Source organism: Aristolochia californica, unplaced genomic scaffold (genome assembly GCF_029961685.1).
Source record: "Aristolochia californica isolate CCGP_79_NKW_82.1479 unplaced genomic scaffold, dmAriCali1.0.hap1 SCAF_16, whole genome shotgun sequence".
Taxonomy (NCBI): Eukaryota; Viridiplantae; Streptophyta; class Magnoliopsida; order Piperales; family Aristolochiaceae; genus Aristolochia; species Aristolochia californica.
In genome coordinates, this window is record NW_027181837.1 from 18,812,107 (window position 1) to 18,832,753 (window position 20,647).

At 39.0% G+C, this 20,647-nt stretch overlaps 3 protein-coding genes across 3 annotated transcripts; all 3 read left to right on the top strand.

Annotated features, from left to right (window-relative positions):
- Positions 1 to 1,081: 1,081 nt before the first annotated feature.
- LOC137952995 (splicing factor U2af large subunit B-like) lies at positions 1,082 to 10,939 on the top strand. Its single transcript, XM_068800159.1, has 13 exons — positions 1,082 to 1,218; positions 2,627 to 2,856; positions 3,207 to 3,326; positions 5,058 to 5,125; positions 5,748 to 5,818; positions 6,200 to 6,244; positions 6,377 to 6,436; positions 8,637 to 8,697; positions 8,789 to 8,901; positions 9,027 to 9,473; positions 9,871 to 10,009; positions 10,197 to 10,264; positions 10,575 to 10,939. The coding sequence occupies exons 1-13, from the start codon at positions 1,099 to 1,101 to the stop codon at positions 10,710 to 10,712; spliced, it is 1,680 nt and encodes a 559-aa protein (XP_068656260.1). The 5' UTR covers positions 1,082 to 1,098; the 3' UTR covers positions 10,713 to 10,939.
- Positions 10,940 to 11,567: 628 nt separating this feature from the next.
- On the top strand, positions 11,568 to 12,947 carry LOC137952694 (GDSL esterase/lipase At5g03610-like). Its single transcript, XM_068799757.1, has 5 exons — positions 11,568 to 11,622; positions 11,708 to 11,902; positions 11,980 to 12,038; positions 12,561 to 12,636; positions 12,736 to 12,947. Exons 1-5 carry the CDS (start codon positions 11,568 to 11,570, stop codon positions 12,945 to 12,947), a joined length of 597 nt encoding a protein of 198 aa, XP_068655858.1.
- Positions 12,948 to 16,843: 3,896 nt separating this feature from the next.
- Positions 16,844 to 19,690, top strand: LOC137953751 (AP2-like ethylene-responsive transcription factor TOE3). Its single transcript, XM_068801250.1, has 10 exons — positions 16,844 to 17,818; positions 17,923 to 17,948; positions 18,065 to 18,095; positions 18,169 to 18,256; positions 18,369 to 18,514; positions 18,608 to 18,652; positions 18,750 to 18,841; positions 18,926 to 19,074; positions 19,165 to 19,296; positions 19,370 to 19,690. Exons 1-10 carry the CDS (start codon positions 17,205 to 17,207, stop codon positions 19,613 to 19,615), a joined length of 1,569 nt encoding a protein of 522 aa, XP_068657351.1. The 5' UTR covers positions 16,844 to 17,204; the 3' UTR covers positions 19,616 to 19,690.
- The last annotated feature ends 957 nt before the right edge of the window (positions 19,691 to 20,647 follow it).

Consider the following 20,647-nt stretch of genomic DNA (forward strand, 5'->3'; position numbering starts at 1 on the left):
GAGGAGCCAAATGCGCGACAAAGATCTTTTGGTTCCAGGGTTGCGAGTTAGACAGCGCAAACCCTCGCCACGTACTGGGGGACCCATGTATCTCGTCTTTGCAATTGCACCAATTTAGTTTAATTTTTAAAGCAACATTCACAAATCCGGTTCATATTTTAATCTGAACCAATTTTATTTTGACATAACCCAAATACAGTGGATCCGACCTAATCCGGCCTATTTCCAGCCCCAATGCGGATGGATAATAGATAATTGGACATTGATTATAATATTATGATTTTATTATATAAGTTTTTGTTTTATCTTATTGTTTTTTAAACCAAATTTATAGATTTTTTTAATTCAAATTATATATTTTATATTGATTATAATTTTTAACAGCTAATCCAATACAAAAAGTCATTTAGTATAAAACATGATCAGACGGTCTGCCGTTGATCATGATCAGATAGCTGAGATAACAATAAAATTTTAACCTATAATCTTCAATTCAGCTCCCTTTTGAGAAAACACCTGGGTGGGCCAATATATTCATTATACCAAAGAATATTATTATTTAATTTATTTTAAATAATTTATATACCTTTTAAACTATGCAAAAGTTGGAGCTTTGTTTGTGTTTACTAGTGAAGAGGTTTGGTGACCCTCCCTTGTTAGTCATATTTTTTAAAAGAAATTTTTAGTTTTTTTAGGTTTTTACATGACCCTTAAAAGTAAAAATATTTATAATATATAAATTAAATTAAAAATATATTTTAATATATAAATTTTAATTATAGATAGTTATTTTTGAGTTTAAAGGATAAAAAGCTAAAGAGTTTCTCTAATAATAACTCTAAAAAATATAAAAATAATAAATAAATAAAATAAATATATTATGATTTATTTACCTAGTGTTTAAAAGTGAACCAAAGATTTTATAATTAAAGAAATTAGAGTAGAGAAATGATTTATATTTTAAATGACGAAAATACCCTTATGATTCCGGTCGGTGCCCATGGTGCCCTTTCCCGACTCCACCGGGAACAATATTTATGGGAGTAATTTCGTCTGCAAACCCTAAATCTTCTGCAAGGAAGAACGAGAGTTAAAAAAATGCCCCTTCACAGTGGAAGATATGAAGGTAACGGGGAAAGCTATAATGATTATGGCGGTTCTCCGCAGCACAAAAGTAGCACTCAAGGTGTAGACGATTACAACGATTCCAAATCTCAGGTGCTTACTTTGTGTTCGATTTCCTCCCTTAATGCGTACAGCGTTGTGAAAATTTGACTCGCAAGTTTCGCACTGTTATGAACTTTGCCCGATCACTCTGTTCTGCACTTGTTTTGGTTCCTTTCTCGGTAAAACATATAAATGTCTGTGCCTTGAAAACTGTGAAATTCATGTGTTATTTTACCTCACCCTTGCTCTCGCTGAGTAATTAAAGGAGACTTGAAGTTATTATTGTTACTATTGTTTTTGAGAATTGACTTTAAATTTTCTCATTTGGTTGGTTAATGAAAGAGGAAAGCGCTTGTTTTTATGTTATTTTAGGCTGGTCGAGTAAGGGGGTTGGTTTAGTTTTCCCAGATTTTTTTAGTGATTATCCATTGTGGATACAGTTTGGTTTTGTGATTACCGGAAAGAGTTATGATCTGATATAGCTGTGGGCATCTTTCTGGTGTTTACGTTTTGTAGGGTTAGGTATTGGTTTAGATAAGTACTGCAGCGTCTAGCAAAACGTAGCCTACGCAAGAATAATGTTAGTCCGACTAAAGATAGTCTATCCAAAACAAAATGTTGGGCTTGATAGGCCAATATAGGTATATCTATTGCTGCACGCCTCCCACCCCAAACAAACTTTCTCGTAGTTGGTGGAGATTATCAATTTCTTATAAATGTAGTCTACTATTCAGAAATAAAAGTCAGTGACATATTGTTAGCTTTCTCAGATGTAATGGAAATCTCAGAAAATCTTTCGTTTAATGTATTCCTTCTTATCATCTTTAAAAAACAGAACAAGCCATTTGTGTGGTGGGATACACCGGTTTTGACTCTCTTCAGTAGCCTGAGGTCTGCTAAATAAATTGCAAATCCTCTAAGAATCTCTGCCCTGTAAGTAGGTATGGCAAGATCTGAACCTAATAATGGAGGAGACATTGCAGTGAAAGTGTCTGTTTATCATTGTATTAGGAATATGAACTCAAGCATGCTGTGTTGTCTCAAGTGATAAACTGAAGACGGCAAGTTCTTATAGGTAACACCCATCCTCATTGAAACTGCTGTTTTTGATTATGAAGCAAGTGTGGTCGGAGACAGTGGTCTTATAATAAATCAAACTGTAAATGCTACTTTTTCTCATTGTTGGAGAACAAAGCACCAGTGAGTGAGTCTGGCAGTGACGTAAAACTTAGCTCCATTCTTCAGGTAATTATTGTCATTTGAAAAATGTTATGCATTTTAGATCTGACTGAGTTGAAATTAGCATATTTGATTAGTTTGTATTAACTAGTAATTTTGAAGCCGTAGATGGTTATCTTTGCAGTATTTCTATGGTATATTTGTCATGTTATATTGTTGTCACTTTTGATTTACTTTCGTTTTTCAAGTATATGTTTTTAATATTAGTTAGATGTTGTAGCATTCTTCTCATGAATATGGAAGAGAATCAAGAAGCAGAGACAGAGAAAGAGATAAGGACAGGGAGAGGGACGGGAATAAGGAGAGAGGCAGAGAAAGGGAAAAAGATAGGGAAATGGAACGTGAAAAAGATCGTGATCGTCATCATAGAGACCACTACAGGAATGACAAGAGGGAGCGGGGCAGAGACAGAGATGATTTTGATTATCATAGAATCCGAGATTCTGATAGGTCAGTGGTCATTGCACTTTGCTCATTATTTCCTGATATTTGTTGGTATCTCTGCCAATAGTTGAGGCTCAATCTCATTTTGTTGTATTTCTATCATTACCTCTGGATGTGTGCGCGTGATTTTCATAATTATACTGTAAAGTGAAGTGGATGCTTACTTGTTAAATCCTTATTATTATGTTAGGATGGATTTCCTTGATTTCTCTAAGCTTTGCTTAAAAAAATGAGAGGATTTAATTAATTAATTGAATGAATTTGGTTCTTTTTTTTTATTACCTTGCTGTCTTACCCTGCAATATCTAGATATTTTTTCTTATGTTATAATCAACCATTTTTGTCATTGACTTCAGGCATCGAGATTATGATAGAGACAGAGAAGGACGACATAGGCATCGGTCTCGGTCCCCATCGAGGGGTAAATCTGAACATAGATCAAGGTCCCATTCGAGTTCTCACTTGCGATCAAAGAGGTAAACTAGGACTGTTGATCGTGTTTCAATCCTGTATTCTGGTTTTATTTTTTAAACTTGTCTCTAGTAATTGCACATCTCGACTTACAGACAGGATAAATTTGAAAGCTGAACTTTTTTTTTTGAGAAAGTGATGAATTCATTAAACCAGAAACAAAAACAAGATTAGCCAGACCTCCCACTTACTTGAAAGTTGAACTTATGATAGATTGATTTTTATCAGTATTTCTTTGTCAATCTGTGCATGTTTATGTTGGTATATATCATCTGTTGCCTGTTTTCTGCATTCTTTTGTGCTGCTTTAAATAACCACTTCTTTATTCTTGGGGCTGTTTAAAAATATGGGCTGTATGCTTTGGAATTTTTTATTTTTATGAAAACTACTGCAGTTTTAACAAATGCTGGTGTTTGTTCTGTTCCCCCCCTTTATGTTCAAAGCAAATTGCTGGTAGTCTGGCATTTTTTCTTTCCTCAGAATATGCTGAAGTACAATGATGTAAAATTAAGGGCTTGAAGTTTCGTATATTGGTTTGTAGCTCTTGCATGATTGGATTCTTTTGGCATTTAAAACATGGACTTTGTGGATGGTTTCCTGATTTCCTGTTTGTTGGTATTTTAAAATTCTGTAAGAGTTGTTATAGTTCCCAAGGACCTTAGGATGTGGGAAGAGTACCGATGCTTCAGTTTAACAACATTTGGAGCCTTGGCAACTTGAGAACTTCAAGTAGTTTAAAGCAGTGGCCTCTCTTTCCTGCTAGAGATATTATGCCTACACTTCTACTTGACCCAATGAATGTGGTTGAGTTGGAAATACTGGATTGGATAGCTGGGGTATCCTCATGACATGTTTGATTGAAGACGTGCTCTCTCATTGTGTATGTCTGGTATCATTTGATTCTGTAAAGAAACTCAGTCTTGATAAATTTATGAATGAAGAATTGGTTGGACTTTCTTGGAAAGTACTGGGTGTATAAGATGTTGAAATTGTTGGACAAATTTCCTTTCTTGTCTGAAAGCTTTTTTGGGTCAGTGCTTTGGTAAGCTCTTTCTGTTGTCCTTCATGGTTTATCTTGTCTCCCACCACTGTTGCCACCTTCTCCTCACCTACTAAATAGAAGCAAGCACAATCATAATTGGGAACCGTGTCAATTGGCTAGGTGATTGTTTCATGTTGTTTGATGGATGGTATCTGACCTTTTTCTTCTTAAATGAAAAGCTCATCAGAAAATCTTTTCTCAAATTCTTATTATTTAGGTAAGCAAGGAATTTTTTGTTTCTTTTTTAGGTCATATTGTGTACTTTTTGTTATTTCTCAAGTAATATACTTGGGCAGCAAAGTAAATGTCTTGTAATTGCTCATGATTGTATTGCATTATGAAATGGGCTACACTAAATTGATTCTATTTCTAATCATGATTGTTTGATATTTTATTTTGCTGTTGTGAGTTGTTGTGGTTCCATGCTGTGCTTGTTTTGGTTTTGCAGGCAGTTGTTAACATTACTTTTTGTTTAGATAATCAACATGGATTTTCCTTCTCTGTAGAAAAAAATATATGGACCTTGTGTTTTTTTTAATCATTGGGTCATTACAGCATTTTATGTTTTCTTTGCTGTTTCTTTTTAATCTATGCATGCAGTGTCAAGCTTATGCTTCTTCTACATAGATTTTTCCCCCTAAATACTTTATTTGTGCTTGTCTTGTACCACTAAAGGCTGTCATTTTTCTTGCAGTATGCGAGTCAGTGGCTTTGACATGGGACCAAGTCCTGCTTCAATGATGCCTGGTGCTACTGCTACAGGTACATCCCTTTTTATGTATCATATTCTTCTTTTTCCTCTTAAATACATAGGATTTGGGGACTTGTGGTTGGCTAGGAAATATTCACAAGTTCATGGTGTTACTGGGTAAGCCAACTATTCATTTTTAGGTTTTAAGAGGTAATAATATATTCCAAACTTTAAGTCAAGTATCTGAACTTTGTTCTTTATATTATTTACTGGTGGATTAATCTGAAACTGAAAGCCATTTTTTGCTTGTTTTCTTGTTTTTGGTGTTTGTTTGTTTGTTCTGTGTTTAATGTTGTTATAAGAAGGCAATATTGGGCTACTTGTCCCACTGTGCTGCCAATGGGCGTGAGCCGACTACTGTAGCTTTTATGTACAAGGAGGAACCGATGCACCGGTTTGATGGATCTTGTGCGTCTTCAACTGGCAACTATTGCTTTTTTTTGGTAGTCTTGCAGATATTTCCTACAGTATTGAAACTGAAATGTTCCTTTCATTTGTTTGGTAATTCTATTACAAGAGCTAGGATATACCTCAGATAGTGAGCACATATAAGGTACAAGACAGTGGCTATCCATTTGCTACTGACATTAATGCAATCTGTACCTGGTTGTGAGTTTTTTTCTTCTCTAACAGGTCAGATAGCCGGTGCCGCTCCAACTATCCCTGGAACCTTTCCAAATATGTTTCCAATGGCACCTGGACATGTAAGTTTTCATTTATTGTGTTCCTGCTGATTCATTTTATCAAACACCTGGGGCTTTAGTCAAGATCTGAAAGTGAGGCAGATGCTTTAGTGTGAGAAGGAAGTGCAGAAAACAAAGTTTAATGGTGATTGAGGCAAAGGGGTCTCATCTGAGCATTGGATTGTCCCTTGCGTTTTATGGTCTCTATTGTTTTTAAGTTGAAATTTTTTACTGATGCAGCCATTGTGTTTTCTTATGAGTTTGGAAGCTTTCTTGTTATTGGATTTGTTTTTTGAAAATTAAATTGTTGCCTGTCCTTTATGTTCTGTATTATTTCTAAGTGGAAAAATTGCTCTTCATGTCTCAAGTAACTGATGCCATCGTTGTGTATTTTCTTACCAGTTTGGAAGCCTTCCTGTTATGCCAATTCAAGCTATGACCCAACAGGTATGTCAGACTGCAGTACATTAGCAAATATTTTTCGTTAACTGTTTTTTTCTTCTGAAATGCTTTTTGACTCTTTAAGTTTTTTATTTGTATATATGTTTACTTTTGTCATTAAACTTTGTGGTTTTATAGGCAACTCGGCATGCTAGGCGGGTATATGTTGGTGGTCTTTCCCCCACTGCCAATGAACAGGTTTACTCCTTAACTTGATTCTACATTTAATTTATTTGCTCTTTTCAACGTATGATACTGTACAGCATCGACAGTCAGTATCGCATGGTATATTCCATCATACCGGCTTTTAAGAGTAAATTAAACATATGAATTTCATTGAGAGTGTTTGCATTGGGATCAACTAATTAACTGGACTAAAAAAATAATGATCATTTTGGAATGATACAAATTTTTGTTTAAGGAAATTAAAGCAACAAGGAAGACTAATATCTGACAACAGAAGTTGGAGGATGCCAAAGAAAAACAGCAAACACCAAAAAATAATTTGGAACAGTATTTCACATGACAGTCCCTTCTTTTTTGCAAGGGGGTCTCCATGATGATTTGCTGCAAAGGCACATGCAACTAGGTGACATCAAATGGAATTCTAATGCCTTATATGATACGAAGGTTTAAATAGTGTCTTGTGGAGCTGCAGCTATACAAAACAATTGGTTGCTAGCTATTGATTGGAATAGTAGATGATTTATTTTAAAATTTCAACAAATCTTCAAATAAAGTTTGCAAAAAAAAGATCTTGAAATGAACTTTTCTAAAAATGTATCTTAAATAAACATTGACATTAGAGCATGATCATATTATTAAATTGTTTAGAAAAATTATGTGATCAATTTGGACTCATTTGGATAAGATATTTGACGTGAGATGAGCATTGGGCAGTTGCATGGAGAATTGGAGAAAATAGAAGAAGGAGAAGAAGAAGAAAGGAAGAGAGAAGGAAGAGAGAAGGAAGAAGAGAAACCAATGGGAAAAGAAGAAAATCAGCAAGAGAAGGAAGAAGAGAAACCAAAAGGATTTTTTTTTAATTCATTCAATAATGCTCAATTACATGCATAACAGGTTTAAATAGTGACCCGAAACCCGAAAACATTTCAAAATGACTAAAACACCCTTGACAGTAAAAAATGCCCCTATGACCAAAATACCCCTGAACAAATAAAACAATTACTTCTAAGGACGATACACAAAATATATAAATAAAATAATAATTATTAAGTAAAGTTTTCACTCCCCAACCACAACGTGATGGGTCTTGTCGTTGTGCGGTGTCTCCTAGTATAGACTCGTGTGATCAATGGCACACGAGAGATGTCCCCATCAACTCTCCTGGGCTGGGAAAAACTTGACCCTATCGAGTCGGACTCCTACCGACTCTGGTAGTACTTGAAATAATCAGGATCCAACTGTTGTAGTGTGTCCCTGGTAATCCATGTGCGGTCAGAATCTGGTCACCTTGTCCATTGCACTAGGAAACGTTGAACCATGCCACTCTTGGTAAAAACAACTTGTTCATCCAAAATAGCATCTATATGTTCTTTATGTGCTGGTGCTATAGGCAATTGAATAGGATCCAAAGGGATATCAGGCTCCGAAGGAGGGGGTGTGTCAGGCAATGGGGTGGAGTCAATAGGTGAGGAAAAGGAGTCATCTGGAATGGAGGGGTGGTCCCTTTCTACGCCGATGGCTGTTATATGGAAGTAGACGACAATCGATGGTTGTTAGTGTCCAAAATGACGATGGGAAGGTCTGATTGTGGGTGGCTGCGGCGCTGCGACCATTTGAGGAAAATTCCAACGACTGCTTTCATTGGGTGTGGTTCAGGGTACTCAGTGACGACGTTGTGGCTATACCCAAGGATGTTCGGCAATATTGAAGGCTGTTGAAGGATGGACCTTTGTTTTGATACCAAATCTGATGCGGGACGAGCGTCCGGCAGTTGCAGTGATTGCGAATTGGAGAAAATAGAAGGAGAAGAAGAAGAAAGGAAGAGATAAGGAAGAAGAGAAATCAACAGGGGAAGAAGAAAAAGTGTTAATTCATTAAATAATGCTCAATTACACACATAACGGGTTTAAATAGCGACCCAAAACCCTAAAACATTTCAAAATGACCAAAAACCCCTGATAGTAAAAATGCCCACAAAGACCAAAATACCCCTAAACAAATTAGACAATTATTTCCAAGGACAGTACAAAATATAAATACATAAAATAACAATTAATCTGTCCTAAACACTTCACTCCCCAACGTCAACGTGGTGGGTTTTGTTGTAGTCCGGTGAGTATAGACTCGTGTAATCGGTAGCACACTAGAGATGTCCTCATCAATATTATAATTGTCTGTTATGATTTTTATTTTATTGATTTTTGTGTTGCAGTCTGTTGCTAGTTTTTTCAGTCAGGTTATGGCTGCAATTGGAGGAAACACTGCTGGACCTGGTATGTTATTATTCCTCTGTTCATGAATTCTGTTGCTAGTTAGTGCCTACTTACGATTCTCTGATCATGTTATTGATGTTGTAATCTGCAGGTGATGCAGTTGTCAATGTGTATATCAACCATGAAAAAAAATTTGCATTCGTTGAGATGAGGTCTGTTGAAGAAGCAAGTAATGGAATGGCTTTGGATGGCATCATTTTTGAGGTTAACACCCTGGCCTCATGCACTTAATAGTTTCTATGAAGCATCATTGTTTCAAGTCTCAACTTTCTACGGCATTACTTTTCTGGCAATTATTGTCATACTGATTTAACTTATTATCTTCATAGGGTGCACCTGTGAAGGTGAGGAGGCCCAGTGACTACAATCCCTCACTTGCTGCAGCACTTGGGCCTAGCCAGCCCAATCCCAATTTGAACCTGGCTGCTGTTGGGCTTACGCCAGGTTCTGCTGGTGGACTTGAAGGACCTGATCGTATTTTTGTTGGTGGGCTCCCTTATTATTTCACAGAAGGCCAGATAAGGGAACTGCTTGAATCTTTTGGGCCTCTTTGTGGATTTGACCTTGTCAAGGATAGGGAAACAGGGAATTCCAAAGGCTATGCATTCTGTGTTTACCAAGATGTTTCAGTTACAGATATTGCTTGTGCTGCTCTCAATGGCATTAAAATGGGTGACAAAACTCTTACTGTTCGACGTGCAAACCAAGGTGTGTCCCAACCAAAACCAGAGCAGGAAAGTGTGTTGCTACAGGCACAGCAGCAGGTGGCTTTGCAGGTGAGCCCAAGTTGTTGAAGGCAAATGTTTCCAAGCTTGTCATTTTGATCTGACTGCAAAATCTCAAAGTCTTATAGACACCACTCCAGAAGAGACAAACACAGAAATTACACTCTACCACCTGTCTGTATTCCTTTGGTTATTTAAAATGACAACATTAAAGAAAAGACAAATTGGCCCCACATATTCTGATGGCCATGGAGTAGCAATCGTGCTGTTTTAATGCATAGTTGTATATATGATATGGGCCTTGACCCATTATGGCTTTCGATGTACAACACGAGGCTACTCATGGTCCATGAAGGATAATTACCTCCTTCATTTTAAGTTGGTATATATTGTTAATATTCCAAAAATTTAAGTCCTCATGTCCATTTTCTTGGTCTTGCTTGTCCAGAGGCTTGTATTCCAAGCAGGTGGTGCTCTTTCAAGTAAGATTGTCTGCTTAACTCAAGTGGTTAGTGCAAAGGAATTGAATGATGATGAAGAATATGAAGACATTCTGGAAGACATGAGAGGAGAAGGCGGAAAATATGGTTAGTACCCATCTTCTGCCCATGAGTGATCTATGTTCTTCAGGTGCTATTCTGCTTGAGAGCATACATTGTTGGGACTTATACGTAGGACTTGAAACATATTCCTGGATTTGCTTTTCTGACCTTAATTATTTCTGTTTTAGTTATTAAACATGAGCTATATCTGAGTTATTTGTATTTTTTTCAGGTACGATATTGAATGTAGTCATTCCACGACCAAGTCCAACTGGTGAGCTGACCTCTGGAGTAGGGAAGGTTAGTTTTGTTTCCACCATTTTAGTAATCAGTCATTCTTAGGGGCCATTTTAGGATTTATTTTTCTCTGGAACGTTTGCGACTTGTGAAGCACATGTACTTCACTCTCTTAATTGCTTAGTTTTCTTTCGTGGCTTTTCTTGTCTTCAATATGTTTAATGTATTGAGTAAGTGTATTAAAATTTCGTCTCTGATAGGGTATAACCTTTGTCTGGTCTTCCCTACAAAGCTGAACTATCAGATTCTCGAATACCTGATACAGTGACATCCAATAATGATTGTTATATATTATCTATTTTTCTTCCTCCAGGTATTTTTGGAATATTCAGACACCGACGGAGCCATGAAAGCGCGATCAGGACTTAATGGAAGGAAATTTGGTGGAAATCAAGTGGTGGCTGTCTTCTACCCAGAGAACAAGTACTCCCAAGGGGATTACGATGGCTAACCTTTATTCTGCCTACATTCTGCCCCACAGCCTCTGTAATTTACTGTTTACTATCATCAGTTTTTGGCTTTCGTGTTGCTTTCTTTCTCCGTAGAAGTTTGTATTCTGTAGATGGCTAGTAGAAACATGACTTTAACTAGTTAAATAGTTTGTTTCTTCAGTCTTTATTGGCTGAGCGTAAACATTGGGAGACTTTTTTAATGCATTGAGAGACATGATTATGAGCACTCATCAACGCACGACTCCCATCTTGCTACTTTATGACTCAAGCGTTTTAAAGGATAGCAACCGTGTATGGGGGCGGCTCTGAAGTTTAATGTGCCAATTGAGACTTTTAAGAGGTTGCAGTGAACAGAAACAATTTTAGGTCGGTTCAGTCTGTTAGCAGTTGCACCCAAATAAGGTGAAACTACCCCAATCTGCATAGAAACTACCCGAATTAAGGATATCAGAATTTAGAGGACGATATTTAACATAGAAGACATGAAATAACGAGGAGAAGACAGGAGGAAGAACCAGAACTTTCCTCTTTCATTAGATGATGTTTAATGTGAAAGAGAAACAGAGATTGAAAAGAAGAAATTTAGGGTAGTTGATGGTAGAGAAGAAGGAAAGAGATAGGTTGAACCAGCTTTAATCGGACTCGATTCCTTGTTTGAGTTATAAATCCAGAAGACTTGGGAAAAGAAAAAATCTGATTGAGGTGGCCGGAAGTCAGCCAAGTCAGTCACCCACCCACCTGGTCACCTTGATGAGAAGAAAGAAGCTCCCGACTACCATTTGAGCCTCTGCATCCTCGAGATCGACTCAACTTTTCTGTCTCCTCTTCGGCACTATTTCAACTTGGCTGCTGCCATGACGAAGACAAAGTTTCTCATCTCTTTATATTTGTTGATTCTCCAGAATTGCGGTGAGGCATTACGGCTCTTTTATTCTATATATCAAAGATTAAAAGCATTGAGATGAAACTAATATCTAATGCTTGACGAGAACAGCGTCTGGAGTAGAAGTATTTGCGCATGATGGTAAACATGGATTTGAGAAACTGTTTGTCTTTGGAGATTCATACGCTGATACTGGAAACGGTGGGAAAGATTCAGTTGCTTCATGGAAGGAACCTTATGGGATCACCTTCCCCGGCAACCCCACCGGCCGCTGGTCCGACGGCCGTGTCATGACAGACTTGTTCGGTAAGCTCTTCTAACTATTATTGCTCTATCATATCTCCATTCCCTGGGAGCTTGTCTTAATTCATCTGTTGTACCAGCTTCATTTCTAGGGCTTCACTCTCCTGAGCCTTATCAATTACGAAACCGCAATCCTGAAGTGTTATCAAATGGAATGAACTTCGCGTTTGGTGGTACGGGGGTTTTCGATAACTCCTTCACCAAATCACCAAACATGACCATGCAGATTGGACTCTTTCAGGACATGATCAAACAAGGACAGTTCTCCAAGCAAGATTTCCAACATTCAGTGGGTTTGATCTCTCTTGCTGGGAATGATTACGCTTTCTATGAATCTCGAAATCTGGTACACAAACTAACTCCGTTCAGTGGGTTTGATCTCTCTTCTTGAAACAATTACGGTCTCGTTGATCTTTCTGCGTTTCAGACTATCAGGCACTTCATTGTTTCTGTGATCAATCAACTGAAGTTAAATCTGAATCACCTTCGAGAGATTGGTATACGGAGGATAGCACTGACAAACATTCCCCCGCTGGGATGCTTGCCGAGTCTCGCCGCAGCCCAGCCAAAGCCACAGTGCAAGGACGCCCAGAACAAGATCGCTAGGATGCATAAGGACATGCTTGAGAAGGCTGTCGAACAAATTAACAAGGAGAGCCAAAACAATGGTTTTGCCGTAGTGATCATCGACATCTATGAGGCGTTCACTACTGTAATTCGAAGCCGGCAACAGCAAGGTGACAGCATCTAATGGGATTTTTGGCGACAAGCGTTCCTACTGATTCCTAGATTCTATTTCGATGATTTCTGAACGTAAATTGTGAATTTTTGCCCAGGGAGAAAGGGATTTGAGAAGCCGCTACAGCCATGTTGTGTGGGAGTCAGCAGTGAATTTGGCTGTGGAAGCGTGGATGGTAGTGGAGCTAAGAAGTATACAGTCTGTGCTGAGCCAGAGTCTTCATTGTTTTGGGATAATATACATCCTTCAGACGGGGGCTGGGCAGCCATTTCCTCGTTTATTCAAGCAACCATTGAGAAGCTGTATTGATCCTCTTTCTCTAAGACTTTCGCTTCTCTTTTCATACAAGGACTTAAAGCTAAGACAAGAACGTTGAAATGAGACTTTGTTTGTTTAGAAGTTTGAGGTTCAGGGAAGAGTATAGGTTTTGACATATATTTCTTTGTCTTGACTTTCATTAGTCTTGTAGAGTGATGGGTTTGGTTAACCAAAATCCCATCACTAATAGATAAAACCTATCTTATCGATCATTCGATGTAAATTTTGTTGCTTAGGCAAAATTGATCGATCAATCCAAGTGAGATAATCGATCATGCATTATAGCATGAAATGACCCATTTCCCGGAGAAGTAGGTTTCTAAAGGGAAAATCCTTCATATCCTCGATTTATAGTGGTGGATGAGGAAATTGGATCTCGAATCGAAACTATGGTGGTACCAGTTGCCGAATGAAACCATGACTTAGCTCAATTGACTCGCTTAAGTTTGATCTTAAAATTTTGGGGACCACCCCCCATTTAATTCTTGAAGTCTAGGGCCAATCGTATATTTGGGACAATTTGGACCCTGAAAACCATCCCAATTGCTACCTTTGACACCAATACCATACCATAATTATTTTCATACACAGGAGAAATTAAACATCATTATTTACAAAAAATATAATAAATTTTCATTTTCCTTTAAATTTTTAGGCCTTGTTAGTATCTTTGGGTGAAAATTTATATCTCAAGAAAATCTTGAAATGCTTTTCTTGAGATATATATTTCCAACAAATCTTCAGTATAAAATTCTCTTAGTGCCTTACTACGAAATTATATGATTTTTTTTTAAATATGGATAGAAAATAAGGATTTTAGTAGAAAAATCATTTTGCGCCTTCATTTCACCCACACTATAGTATTTTCTATCTCCGAAAAAAAATTGTTTTCAAATTCGATACCATCTGTATAGTTTCTAAGGCCCTGTTAATGCATTTTTCAAAAAAAAAGTGGAAACACATTTCCAAGACCATTAGTGCCTCATGTTTCTTAGAAACACTTTTTTAGGTGAAAATTTTTACCAAGATAATTATATAATTTCCCAGGTAACATCTTCTAGCCAAGATGGTCGGAAAACTATATAAAAAAATTTTGAATAAGCATTTGACAATTGATGTTGTAATAATTTCAGCACAAGGTAATTTTTTAAGGCAATTTTGTTTTTAATATTTTTAATTAAATCAAACAAGAATAAAGTTTTTCCTCTAACGATTTTTCGGCCTGTCATGGCTCGAAAACCTTATTGGGAAAATGATTTAATTTCCGAGGTAAGAATTTTTTGATAAACATAGGACACTAATGATCCTGAGAAAACCATTTCTACCTAGAAATAATTTTCTAATATTTCTTGAAAAAAAAAAAAACACTAACATAAAAGTTATGGGAGACCCATGTACAAACTCATCCAGAAAAGGAAAAAAAACCGTGTTCAAACTCATCCTAAAAAGGAAAAAAAACACAGGCGATGCTTTCGTCCATAAAACGACTGGAGTTTGTAGTTTAATGGTGGCTGGCAATAACAAAGACTGGCTCCCACTCCGTCCCCTTTATGAGGATAGACAAGAGGATTAGGAAATGCAGGAAGATGCCTACCCAACCACATAAAAGTTAAGTTACGCCACATTACTCATTTCTTTATTATTTCCTGCAAGCGTCCCTACCCTCTCACGCATGTCTGAAGATCCCAAGGGTGTATTTAGAAAAGAAGACTCCGGGTGTGGGGGTCGGTGTCTCAACCTCCTCAAGCACTCGACAGGTATCCTCTGTGAACTTCTTTACGCGTCGGTGGTAAGAGGTAAGATGGAGGTTTAACAGGTCGAAAGAAAACAGAAAAAGCGGCATGAGGTTTCATGAGTTCAATCAATCAATCAATCAATCAATCAGAACTTGTTCTCCAAAAACAAAGACAGCTGAAGGGAAGAGATGAAGTGATGATCCAAGGGAGTAGGGTAGCCGTCAGTATCCAATCATGCTTGACCGGAAGGAGGCGGATCTTCCCGGATCTTGAGAAACCTTGTCTTGGCACAAAAACAAAGCCCACACTTGCAATATAAAAATCCCCAACAGGCAGCAGCCGTAGCAACAATGTCTCCTCGGATTCCATTCATATGGAGATGCTTCTGAGTTTTCTAATTTTTAATCTCATCGAACCTCCCTTATTGGGCAAAGGAGGATCACACATCCTCGTATGAGGATCAAGGGGTGGTTATTACTTATTAAAGATAGCTCAAGATTTCTTTTCCAAAAACATAAAAAACTAAAGTTCTTCTTTGCTGGGTTGATTTCACCGATCAATTGCCAGAAACGCCCTCTCCACCCAGTGTAGAGTTGACAAAAAGAGAACAGGAGAATATAGGAAGGCAAAGATGCTGAAAAGCCCTCGAAGGGAACCCGATATGTTTGATAGATGCACTCAAGAATAAGCAGAAAAGCAGGTCTGGTGGTCGGGTCAATTGGGGAATTTCTTAAGGAGGTTTCAGGGTCACCTGACCATGAGATGCTTGTTCCGACTTTGGATTTGTTAGCTGCATCAATGCCTGCTATGGGAATAAAAAGCCTAACAGGCGGAATCATAGTACGAGCATCTTAGACATGGCTTTGACAGGGCACTCTTACTCAGGTAACCAGACCAGAACCATGGCGAGATTTTCAACATGATACAGTGTCGTCTAAGTTGATCAAACAGTTGGTGATGGATTTTCGATGTTTCCCTTCATGGGTTTTCAGCAGAAGGATCCACGGCCTGATCCAAAAAAGTCGAGCTTGAGCTTCCGATCAATCGAGTTATAAGTGCAAACGGCTTCCAAGATCAATGAAGTAGAAGAATAAGTGTAGTGGATTATGAATCCAAGATCATGCATGCTAGCTAGCTAAGCGTTGAACAGTGTTAATAAACACTATTATCTTTATATTTATTATTATCTTTATATTATCTCTATCATCCGGGAGAGGAAGAAGTGGGATTTTGAGGAGTGCCGAAAGGATGGCCTCACAAAACTAATGAGAGATGAGAGAAAAGTTTTGCATTTTGCCAGGAAAGGAAGAGAAAATGTGCTTTGGGTGAGTGGGTTTGTGGAAATAGATGACATTGTTTGCCATAAGGAGAAAAGAGAGGGCCGCTCGAAGCCTCGTTCATCTTCCATTATTGGAAGTTTTTCTTTAGCACAACTCTGAGGATGAGATACGTTACTGCTACTGTGCTGCTGTTTCTACTTCTGCTTGCGCCTCCCTGGTGGGATATGACGTGTTCTTCCAACTCACTGGGTCCCTCTGTTATTCGCTCTTCTCTCTTCTACCTTGGAGATTCAGCTCTGCACAAACGGCAAGTTGATCGATCGGCCATGGGGTTTGTCATTTAATACGAGGTGAGTTGGATGGGAGAGTGGACGGTGATTGGCTGCTCCGACCCCTTAAAGGGCAACGTGGCTGTTTCCCGTACTCTTGGGTTGGACTTTCTGGAAACTCCTTCCTCCTTTTATTCCCGTTTCCTTTTTTGAGTAGATTGGGTGGAGTCCTCCATTAGATTCGTCCGCCTTTCCAAAAACGCCCTTCTCCGGCCTCTCTGTCTCACAATAGTTTTTAATTTACCTCTGTAACTTTCTCTGTCTCTTCCAAGTATTAACATCGTTTTGCTAGGTTCTGATTTATAATATTTACACAGAGATAGAAAAGGATGACAGAGAAGAAGTGGTTTAACGGGAGGTTAAGATGGTGCAGTTGCTGTTAAGAAATTAGTCTCTGTCCATTAGTGGCTAAGTCCTTGTAGTGAATGGACAGATTATGCTTTTCGATTTGGTTAACGTGGGAGAAAAAGGTAAGAAACAGATGCTTCCAGCTTCCATATTGGTGATTAAGAGAGAGAAAGGAGGGTAAAGGGTAGGTTAATGGTGATTGAGAGAGTTAATCAAGAGGAGGGCATATGATTGATTTGTGAAAGAGGGAGAAGCAGAGAGAGAGAGAAAGAGGAGCATTAAGTTGGTAGTGCTTTTTGTTGTCCTTTGTCTCCCCTCGTCTATGCTGTATTAGGCAGTTAGGCTAGGTGTTGAGTTCTGGGCATCTCTCATCGGCGGCCTTTTTGCCACAGCGCTGTCCTAGGTTTTGTTTTGGAAGAGGAGGACAATTCTTTTTGCTTCTGAAGAAGAGTAAATACGAAAAAAGAGGGGATGGTTTATTCATAGCTAGTAGCTCCAAAGAGAGCTGATAATTTTTTTTTCTTGGATGGGGAAAGATGGAGAGCAATCGGAGATATGTTTCTGTACGTCTTAGGATCCAAAGAACAGAGCTCTAAAGAAGAGGACCCGGAAACCGTAACGGAGAGAGAGAACTCCATGTGGGATCTGAACGGCTCCCCTGATGACCACAGAACGGAGGCCTCCGAGGAGGATGAGTCTTCCTCTCAGAGGATCTTCATCGATGGGGAGGACGACAAGGGTAAAGGGGTCGATGTGGGCTCTAACTTATCTAATGACTACGATGATAATTCGAGCTCCTCCGCCGTGTTTATGGGCGTCTCCGAGGACGAAGACGCCGCCGGAGCCGCTAAAATCTTTGGGGTGCCTCTTGGCGGTAGCGATCAGGGCGAAGCGGTAGTCACCCGGCAGTTCTTTCCGGTTCCGACAGCCAAGGATGAGGCTGATACCCTCAATGATGAACGACGAGTGGCCGCCGGCATTCCCCTCCCTCGGGCGCACTGGGTCGGTGTGAGGTTCCACCAACCGGAGGCGAACGGCGCACCGAGCAAAGCAATCGAGAGTACTGCACAGCCGATCAAGAAGAGCCGGAGGGGACCACGGTCGAGGAGCTCTCAGTACCGCGGGGTCACCTTCTACCGGCGAACAGGTCGATGGGAATCTCATATCTGGTACTTTTTTATTCTTTTTCTTAAATCTCTATTCGTCCGTTCATTTTCGTCTCTGAATCATCTTCTTCTAATCCTCTTCCTTCTTTCGCCTTTCTTGCTTACAGGGACTGCGGAAAGCAGGTTTATTTGGGTATGTATTTCCACAGTAAAATTAGTCTTTATTTTTAGTTTCCATTTTTTCCTTTTTTTCGAAGGATTTTTGAAGAGCATGCAGTCACTGATATTGACATGGCGTCTCCAATTTAGGTGGATTCGACACTGCGCATGCAGCTGCTAGGTACCTTGCTTTCCCTATTAATTTTTCTGCTTTCCTCGGCTCTTTTTGCTGAATACCATACATTTCATCTCAGAGCTTATGACAGAGCAGCAATCAAATTTCGGGGAGTGGAGGCGGACATCAATTTCACTCTCGAGGATTATGAGGAAGATTTAAAACAGGTAAGCGGAAAAACTGGTTATGATCTTATAGATCCTTCTATTTTAGATTGACGCTTTTAAAGAGTGAAGCAGTGATTGAAAGGAGGGATAACTTGAATCTGACTAACGACAGATGAGCAACCTGACCAAAGAAGAGTTTGTTCATGTTCTTCGTCGCCAAAGCACAGGTTTTCCCCGCGGAAGCTCCAAATTCAGAGGGGTTACTTTACACAAATGTGGAAGATGGGAAGCAAGAATGGGTCAATTTTTGGGAAAGAAGTAAAATTTTATCCTCGATTCTCTTCCTGGTTGCCCGCAATCTTTGGCTATCTTCTTCGGTTTAGTAATTGGTTTCGCATTTGGTTTAAACAGATACGTTTATTTGGGCCTTTTCGATTCAGAAATTGAAGCTGCTAGGTATTTATTATCACAATCATAAAACCTTTTTTCTTCTTGAAATTTATTTTTGATTGACTGAAAATTAAAACGATGCTCGCATTTATGTTTTCGTCAGGGCTTATGATAAAGCAGCGATCAAGTGCAATGGAAGAGAAGCAGTAACAAACTTTGATCCGAGTATATATGAAACTGAGCTCAGTTCTGCCAGTAAGTAACATATTAAGCTCACGATCTTCCATGAAAAGCTAGCTATATCAATTCTGAGCACTGTGAACTGAATGAAAATTTCAGGTTGTAACAACGATCACAATCTTGATTTGAGCTTGGGAAATTCCGCATCTAAGCGAGACAATATGGATTTGGGTGAGGAAGAGAGGAATAATGGGTTGGATCAGACTTCGGAACCGGATTGGAGAATTTCCCGGAGCATCAAGCAAAGGGTACTGACATTACTTTTTCTTTTTTCAATTTTTTTTTTGTTTTGTGGACATTACTTTGAAACGATGAACTTCGGTTCCTACTGATTACAGTTTGAAGAAAACAAGCCGAAGGTTCCCAGCAACCACCAAATCTTTTCTCCCACTTCTCGGCAATTCAGAAGACCAGGGGAAAGCTCCATGGTACACATGATGCAGCATCAGTTCAATCCTCCCATCTATCATGTGGGTATTTTTCTCTTCGTTCAGAGTCTTAAAACAGCAGAGCCTCTCGGATTAATGTTCAAAACTTATACAGGTTGCAGGCGTGAGCGAAGGAGGAAGAGAAGGAAGCCTTTCTATGGGAACAACAGTCGAACACTACCAACACCATTACAATCTTCAACAGCAATTCCAGCACCAGCAACAACAGAGGCAATCCGGTTGGGCTACCTCTCAACTGTTTGCGACCGCTGCAGCATCATCAGGATTCTCATCGCAGATAATAAAACCGCCCACTTGGCTGCACAAAAACGGGTTTCATTCTCTGATGAGACCCACTTGAGAGAGAGAAGCTCCTTCTTCATCACTGCCACTGTTATTATATTTTTCTAACAGAATGGGCCCCTTTTTTTTTTTTTTTTTTTTTTCTGTAAGTCTCTCTATATTTGTTTGTCGTCTTCGGTAGATCTGCTGCTCCTGACACTTTTTTTTTTCTTCTCTTTAAATGTATCCCGAAAGCTTCATGTAGTCTCAGTCTGGTGGCGACTGGTCGAGAAACGAAGGGAGCTGCGTTGTAACCCTCTTATCCAGAGTAATACACGCATTTTCAGCAGTTAAAAGAAAGAAACCCACTTGAACTAGTCTTTGGTTCTGTCGATGGCCGACTCCTTTTTTCTTCGCCATCTGAGGTTCTTTTGGATTTAAAATGGGTAACAAACAAAAAGGGTAGTAGTAGGAGGCAGAGTCCAGGATGGTACTTTCCCAATGAGGAAACAAATCGCAGCAATCAGAGACTTAAAAAGAAGAATCGATTAAACCGTTGTCGTAGCTCAAGGGGAAAATAAAAAAGCACAAAACGGAGACCATTAGTCCAAGGAATTGAAGGTGGTCGTGGAATCCTCGGAAATGCTGCCGGATGGTAAGATGACGTGTCTCTATCTATCCCGTGGTCTGAGTTTCATCAGATTCACGGAAAAACGGAGTCAGAGAGGAGGAAGGGACCATTAATGGCGAGAGGGACTTAACCCGCTCTCTTGTGCGCTTCTTTTCCTTGGCAAGACCAGTCCGGAACTCGAATTCTCTCTTCCCTAAAATTAATTTCACTGCTCTCCGTCAAATCACTCTCCCATTAAAAAAACCCAAAATCTTGTCAATCATCCTTAGTTATCTTTCTCGTAAAAGATGCGACGGAGATTAAAACTTTTTTTTCTGGTGGCGGAAGCCGGAAAGGCATCACCGGGGAAAAGGGTCTTATTGTACTTTTTTCGCTTAATTATTGCCGTCTTCTTATGTGTAAGCAAAAAGTATCAAACCAGCATGTGGGCCCCATTCAAGCCTAAGGCGCCCCCACCTCTGAAAACATTTAAAAAAATAA